Source organism: Monoraphidium neglectum (genome assembly GCF_000611645.1).
Source record: "Monoraphidium neglectum strain SAG 48.87 unplaced genomic scaffold scaffold01025, whole genome shotgun sequence".
In the NCBI taxonomy this organism is placed as follows: domain Eukaryota; kingdom Viridiplantae; phylum Chlorophyta; class Chlorophyceae; order Sphaeropleales; family Selenastraceae; genus Monoraphidium; species Monoraphidium neglectum.
In genome coordinates, this window is record NW_014012603.1 from 11464 (window position 1) to 18763 (window position 7300).

At 66.4% G+C, this 7300-nt stretch overlaps 2 protein-coding genes across 2 annotated transcripts in view; one reads left to right on the forward strand and one right to left on the reverse strand.

The window, feature by feature from the left end:
* Positions 1–542, forward strand: part of MNEG_6362 (hypothetical protein) — a gene marked incomplete at both ends in the record, with an annotated part of 3553 nt that extends 3011 nt beyond the window's left edge. The window contains one exon of the mRNA XM_014045165.1: positions 309–542. Coding sequence (XP_013900619.1) covers positions 309–542 — 234 coding nt within the window. The remainder of the gene's footprint in view (positions 1–308) is intronic.
* Positions 543–6607: 6065 nt separating this feature from the next.
* MNEG_6363 (hypothetical protein) lies at positions 6608–7246 on the reverse strand (the record flags this gene model as incomplete). The annotated part of the gene is made up of 1 exon (XM_014045166.1): positions 6608–7246. The coding sequence occupies one exon, from the start codon at positions 7244–7246 to the stop codon at positions 6608–6610; it is 639 nt and encodes a 212-aa protein (XP_013900620.1).
* Positions 7247–7300: the final 54 nt, after the last annotated feature.

A 7300-nucleotide genomic window follows, 5' to 3' on the forward strand; every position in this document is an offset into this window, starting at 1 on the left:
GGGGGTTGCCCCCCCCCCCCCCCCCCGGGTGAGGGGGCTGGGGGGTGGCTTTTTTGGGGCGTCGCCGTCGCTGGGCATATCGCGTGGCGCAGCATAGTGCGGCGTGGTGTGGTGTAGTGCGGCACGCACAGCGGAGCACGAGCGGGTCGCTTTGGCTCTGGGCGCAGCAGCAGTGTGGGTGCTGGACACCCCCGCGCCTGAACCAGCAACCAGCACGGCGCCACATCTAGCCACGGCACGTGCGCACACGCGTGGATGCACACACACTCGCACACACGCTCGATATCACACACACGCAAAACGTCCAGGTGCTGCTGACCCAGGTCGAGCTGGAGATCCTGCAGGTGCTCAAGGCAAAGGGCCAGCAGCCGCCGCGCCTGCTGCGCATGGCGCTCGTCCAAGCCACGCTCCTGTTCACCGCCCACTTCTACTTCTTCCCCCCGATCGAGGCCGGGGACAACACCAACCGCTTCGTCGCCGCCGTCGCCGGCAACGCCGCAGCGGCGGGGCGCGCGGCGGCGGCGGCCGTGGGGTTGGCGTGAGCGGCCGGAGGGCGCGCAGCCCCTGCAGACGCCTGGCCCGACTGCCGCTTCACGCACAGCGATGCATTGCCGCCGGCGCGGGCTGCCGCCCGTGAAGAAGCTTGCGCTTCGCCCCACAGATTGAGGGGCGCCGTCCGGCCATGGAAATCGGCAGCGGGGCCCGCTGCAAGCACAGGGACCCCTTGTTTGTGGCCGGGCGACCTTGAATCTTGACTGGCTTGTTGGTGCCCACTGCATGGTGCTCTTTTGGGAGGGGCACCCGCGTCCCGCTGTACAGCCTCCTGCCGCGACCCTTTGAATCGCCTGGTTTCTGGGCCGCCGACGGACCGGATCGTGCGGCGCCTGGGCGCGGCTACGGTGTGCGGCGCTGGCGCGGGCCACACTGCAAATTTCTGCATCGCGTCTCGCCTCGTATTACGGGCACGGGCGCATTCGCGCAGCTGCACAGAGGAAACCTGCAAGAGACCGCGCCGTGTTTGCCTCATGGACCCTCTCGTCCCCTCTTAATTTTGCCCCATCTTTGTTCGTGACTCTGCACCTTTTCATTCTGGCGCATCCTTTCTTGTGGCCAGCTTTTGGCCCAGTCACTTGCCTGGCGCTCAAACGCATCCCCGCATGCACTGCACCTGACGAGCTCAAGTGACAAGAGCGCCCTTTACTGCACGTGCGCCTGTGCGCCAATGGCCCGCACTCGGCTCCGGGCATCGCATTCGGTGCATTGTTTGGTGGTGGCAGCTGTGCACGCGATTTTCTCTGCCCACCCTGCACACGACAGCCGTCGATGCGCACAGTCAGCCGTTGAGATCTATAGCCTCTGCACGCGCAGCCCTGCCCACGGCGTGCGTGCCAACCGCAGCAGCAGTCTGAGCGCCCTGAATACAGGCACGTGCCGCGGCGCTAGGTGCCGGAAAGGCCCCCGAGCTAGGATGCCGTGCCCCTCCTATGCTGCCGCGTGCGCGCAAGTACTGGCGCCCGAAGTCCCCGCTGCCCAGCGATGCGCCCGCCCCGATCAAGGGTCGGCAGGCGAGCCCGCCCAGATTACTGGGCGCATTTGATGGCGCGAGACCTCAGGTGTTTTTGCCGAGCCAAGGTATTGCGACCCATTTATTTGCAGTCATGAAAACGCCGGCTCGTTGGCACGCCCCTGGTGAGTGGCCTGGCACGACCTCTTTCAGGTTGCCCTTGCCCCTTTGGCCTGCAGCACCGGCGGCCACTGTGTAATGCAGCAGGTGCACATTCACACGCCTGAGCAAGCAATCCCTGAGGCGCAGCATGCCGGAGCCTTCCGCACACATGTGATCGTGAGCATGCGGCGCTGTCGGGCCACGAGTATGATTGCAAAGCAAAATTGCGTCGCGCACAAAACGGGCCATGAGTCTGAAGGAGCGGTGCTTGCATGATTGGGGCCCGCTCACTGGCACAGGGATGCAGGCAGTCTATAGTAGTGTTGTGCTGCGTCGCGGCCAGGTGCCAAAAGGGCCTCGCTGCGAGATCTCGTCCGAACTCAGGCGTTGACTCGTTCAAACCCAGATGAGCCGGACATGCACGCCTGCTAGAGCCACATCGGCATGGATTTTATGCCGAATGTTCGACTAATGCCTTCATGTATTGATGTCTTGGTTCAGCAAGACATCCTCTGTTGGCTCGGTTCTTCTGAGCCCTGACAGCTCGGCGGGTGCCGTTTGGGGGGCGGGGTGCTGCAGTTGAGGCACCTGCCCCGAACCATGCGACCATGCAGCTACGAAGTTGGGTCTGCCTTCAACGACCACTGTCTATGACCCTTACATATCAACTCTTGCTGTGGCTGCTTTGCATCTGTTCGAGAAATCTGTCAGATCGGGACACCAGCTGCGCTAAAGTCCTAGGGCGAGGCGTAGGGTGTGTGCGTGTATCACCTGCACCCCTTTCCATGTCAGCACCGTTCCAGCTCTAAGGAGTGGCGAACATACCTCGCGACTGGGCTCACACCGTGGCAGCTTCCAAAGCTTCCCTCAGCGCACGCCCTTGCCTCTATAAACAGCAGCCGATCTCTTGCGGACAGGCACCATGCAGGCGCCGCCTATCGCGCTGACGCCAGTGGCGGCGCGGCGCATTCAGGTGCAGGACGAGCGCGGCGACCGCACCGGGCGGGCGTCACCTTGTACGCCTGCTGTCGAGCCTGATGCCGCATGACGCAGCAACCCAAGACTGCACAGAGCACTCAGCGCGACAGTTGCTGCGCGCCGCCTCGCTCCTGCTGCCACGCTTCCCGTTGCAGAGCGAGCTGCGGGATTTCACGCGCAACCCGCCAGACGGCTGCCTGCTGGAAACATTTGATCCCATCACAACCTGGATAATCCGGATGGAGGGACCAGAAGCAGCGCCCGGCATGCCGCGGCTGTACGAAGGTGTGGGCCGGGAGCGGCGGCAGTGGGAGCCCTCGCAATGCGCTTCGGCAGGGCAGCTGCGCGACGCGAGCGTGCCCCCCCCCCTTGGGCGTTGCTTGGCAGAGCAGCTGCTTGAAAGCATGCCCCTGATACGTGCGTATATAGAGTGCTCCCTCACCCCATGCCCAGCGCACCCCCCTTACAAGACACACATGCACACCCAGACACCCATACCTGAATGCACTCACATGCGCGCGCGCGGTTGCGCGCAGGGGAGGTGTACCGGTTGCAGGTCAAGTTCAGCGAACGATACCCCCTTGAACCGCCCGAGGTCATCTTTGTGCCGCCAAGGGTGCCGATGCACGAGCACATATACTCCAACGGACACATCTGCCTGGGTGGGCGGGGCGCAGTGGGGGCCGGCAGCGCGACGGCGCGTGCGCGCCTGCCAGCGATTGCAGGCACGTCTGATCGGGGGAGTGTCCTGCTATTGAGAATTTGCATCATTGCATGCTTCGACCTGGCCTCTCATGTGAGAATGTGCGTGCATGCGCCGCCTGTTCCCACCTCCAGACATCCTCTATGACGGTCACAATGGGGGCTGGAGCCCCGCGCTCACCATAAACAAGGTGCGGCTGTTCTCTTGTGAACCTCTTGGTCAGCTGCAGCAGCAGGGTCGCCGGCGGCGGCAGCAGCAGCAGCAGCAGCAGCAGCAGCAGCGGGAGCGGATGCGGTTCCCTCGGCAACGGCCGGAGTGGCGGCCACCGCCAGGGCCTGGCGCCGGGCGGTTCCTGCTCCTCGCACCCGCCGCCTGAAGCCGCTTGCGGGCGTTGATGCGCGGCTCGGCGTGCCTGTAGGTTGGCCGAGGCCAGCACCCCACGTATGCAGGCGCCGTGCGCCAGCAGACGGCGCAGCACGCAAACAGGCGCACGGGCCAGAGGCAGTGTGGGCGCTCTGTCATGCCCCATGCAAGCCCGTGCAGCTCCCGCACGCCCATGCAAGCTCATGCAAGCCCATGCAAGCTCATGCAAGCCCATTCAAGCGCAGGCAAGCCCATGCAAACCCATGCAAGCTATCATGTGCCATCGCCAGCAATCGCACGCAACTGGACGCGCAACCGCGCGTAACACCATATGCACTGCTTCTGCTCCAGGTGTGCCTGTCCCTGAGGTCGATGCTTGGCAGCAGCACAGAGAAGGCGCGGCCGCCAGGGGACCACGAGTACTGCTTGCGCGTTGGCAACCGCTCCCCCAAGCACACAAAGTGGTGGGTTTTTTGGGAGGGCTTCAGGCTTCAGCTCTTGTGTTGCCCAGCGCGAAAGCGTGCAATTGAGAGCGCTGGGGCGAAAACACGTCGCGCCGGCATATGTGCCATGGAGTGTGCGCCGCCGGGGGGCCCATGATGCGCTCGCGGGCGCGCCCACTGGCGGTTGACGCGGCCGGGCACGTGTGCCAGCAGGAACCTCCGCGCGCACGCGCCCGTGCCTCTGCTTGCAACAAACTTCCGGCCTGCGGCGCCCGCCTGGGCACGCCATCACGCAGGATGTTCGACGACGACCGGGTGTGACTCGCAAGCCATGCGCCCCTGGCGCGCCCCTGGCGCATCTCCGGGATCTTGCAGGGGGGCGGCGTGCACTGGCGCCGCCCGCGCCTGCGAAAACTGCTAGCGGCGCGGCCCCTGCGCCGCGCCTGGCGGCGCGGCGCGGGCCCGGCTCGCTGGTACGAGCTGGGGCGGCCTTAGCGCGGCTGCGGCGCGGCCGCGGTGCCCATGGCGGCGGGGCCGTGCGGCGCTGTCTCTTTTTTCTTGTTGCGCGCTGCCTCGCACACACAGGCATTGTTGACCTGCACCCAACTGCATCTATGCAAAGGCGGACCGGCTTGATGGGGCGCCAGGGCCAGAATTTCCTAGGCTGCCCCTCGCCTTGCAGGGGTGCAGCCGCGTCTGCCTGAATCGCGCTTGCGTGCGCTAGGGGCCGCCCCTCCTGCTGGGGCCACACGTCTGTTATTGCTCGATTTGGTGCGTCTCTTGTGCTTGCAGCAGCACCGTCCGCGATCTTGCCGACGGCTCTGGTTGGTTGGTTGGTCGTGCTGTTTGTACACGCTTGTGCAATTACGCATTTGCGCCCTTCCTAACTTTTCCTAGCTTTGTTGCGTTATGGCGTTGCCTTTGTGCCATCCGCCTCCCCTCCCCATGCCATCTAGGGCAGGGGCACTGACGCCCCCAACCGTGGCCGTGCGGTCGTCCGTGTGAGTAATATGAGTACCGGTAATACCCTGGACCGCCAGCTGCGGCAGGGGCGCCTCATGCCTCTCATGTTGGCTATACCCCTTCCTCCCCCCCCCCCCAAAGAAATTAAGCTTGACGCATTGGGGCCACGAGGAGCGCTGGGGGCTGTGCTCTTGTGCCAAGCAAAGGAGAGCAGAATCATAGGAGAGCAGGAACCTGTTACAACATGCGCGACGTCTCTTCAGATATGGTGGACATGGATGATGATGACGGGGTAGGTCAGGGCCCGGGCGCCAGAAAGCGCGGCCTTGCCAGACACGTGCAGGGTGCGGCGAGCGGCCCACAGCCGAGGGCGCCCTGACAGCAGCCCTGCAGACCGTCGCACGCCCCACGGGCCGCGGCCGCGCAGCTCTAGGCTGGCAGGGGGGAGGGCGGGGCGTGCCAGGCGTGGTCGCGTCGCAACGGGCATTGTGCCGGCTGTCATGTTCATGTTCATGGGGTTGTCATCTGGGCACCAGGAGCGGGAAAAGCCTTTCGGGTAAATGCTGGGGGCCCCCTCTATTGCCGGAAGGCGCCCCGGCGCCGCGACGCGCCGCGCCGGCGCGGGCAGAGGGGGTGCGAGCCGGCTTAAGGGGGCCGCGCTTGCCGCGCCAGGGATGTGCCGGCAGCGGCGCTTGGGCCTTTGGTAGGGTGAGGCTGCGGGCGTCACAGGCACCGCGGCGGTCAGTTTAGCACACGCACAGTTTGCGCAACATACGTCAAGGGCACGGCCAAAAAGGCGCGGCGGGCGCCGCGGGGGCACTGGGGCAGGCCGGATGGTGGCACCTGAAACGGGTCTCAACAGGGGGAGGCAAGGGCTGGGCGCCTTCCTGAAGGCGCCCAGCCCTCAAGACGCCTGCGCACGTGCACACGCACACACGCACACACACACACAGAAACGCACATACGCGTGCGAACGCGCGCGCACACGCACGCACCGCGTGCCGGGGGCACGCAAACAACAACTAGCAGGCGTGTGGGTTGCGCAGATGGAGGTGGAGCGAGGGGCGTGCAGGGGGCCCCCTCGGGCACAGCAGCGGTCATCAGTTGTGTGCCTTGAGCGCGGGGGTGGCGTTGCGAGGTGGGCCCCTGGCCCCAGGCCCGACCGCCCTTGCGAACGAAGCTTTTCACTGGGACCGGGTATGTACACGCTTTCGGTGAAACGGCTGTGTGAAAAGGAAAGGGGCCGGGGCCGGTGTGGGGTAGGAGGGGTGTAAGGCGGCGCCGGCCCGGGCGCGAGCGGGGAAAGCGCCGGGCGGGGCACGCGGAGGGGTGTGTGTGGCATCGCCGGCCGCTGCTCAGACGGCCCCTGCTCAGGAAGCACGCTCAAGCCTCCTACTCAGCGGGCGTCCCGCCTCTGCGCGTCGGGTGAAGGGGCGGGGCACGCCGCAGCAGCGGCAGGGGCTCTAAAGGCAGTGGAGGGGAGCGTTTATGCTAGGAGAGGACAGCCGGCGCCTGCTGGGGCGCGGCCATGAATGGCTGCGCCTGCGCGTGGGCCGCGGCCGCCGACGCGTTCAGCGCCTGCAGCAGCTGCTGCTGGTGCAGGGCCGACACCAGCTGTTGCTGCTGGTGCTGCTGCTGTTGCTGCTGCTGGTGGTGATGCTGCAGCTGCATGTGTTGGTTCAGCAGGCACGCAGCTTGGTGCTGCTCCAGCCCCGCCGCAGCAGCCGCAACCGCCGCCGCATGCTGCTGGTGCTGGTGCTGCGCAGCCGCCAGCTGCTGCAGCAGGGCCTGCTGCTGTTGCTGCTGCTGCTGTTGCTGCTGCAGCAGCAGCGCCTGCTGCGCAGCGTCTGGGGGGCACGCCGCGGCAAATTGAGGCGGCAGCAGGTGGCCCAAGGCGCGGAACAGCGGCGGCGCGCCCGGCGGCGCAGCGCCCGCGAGCGCCGCGGCCGCCGCCGCCTCCTCTTGATCCAACTGCCCCGCGCCGGCGGGCGCCTGCGGCGCCGCGGCCGCAGCGCTGGGCGCCTCCGGGGCCCCTTGCGAAGGGGCGGCTGCTGGCGTGGGCCCTTGGAACAGCGCGGGGCCCTGGCAGCAGACGCTCCTTATTCCGGCCAGAAGCTCGTGGATCGGCATCAGCCCCTCGGCGCCGACGTGGCGCCCGCCGCCGCCAGGGGCGCGGCTGTGGTG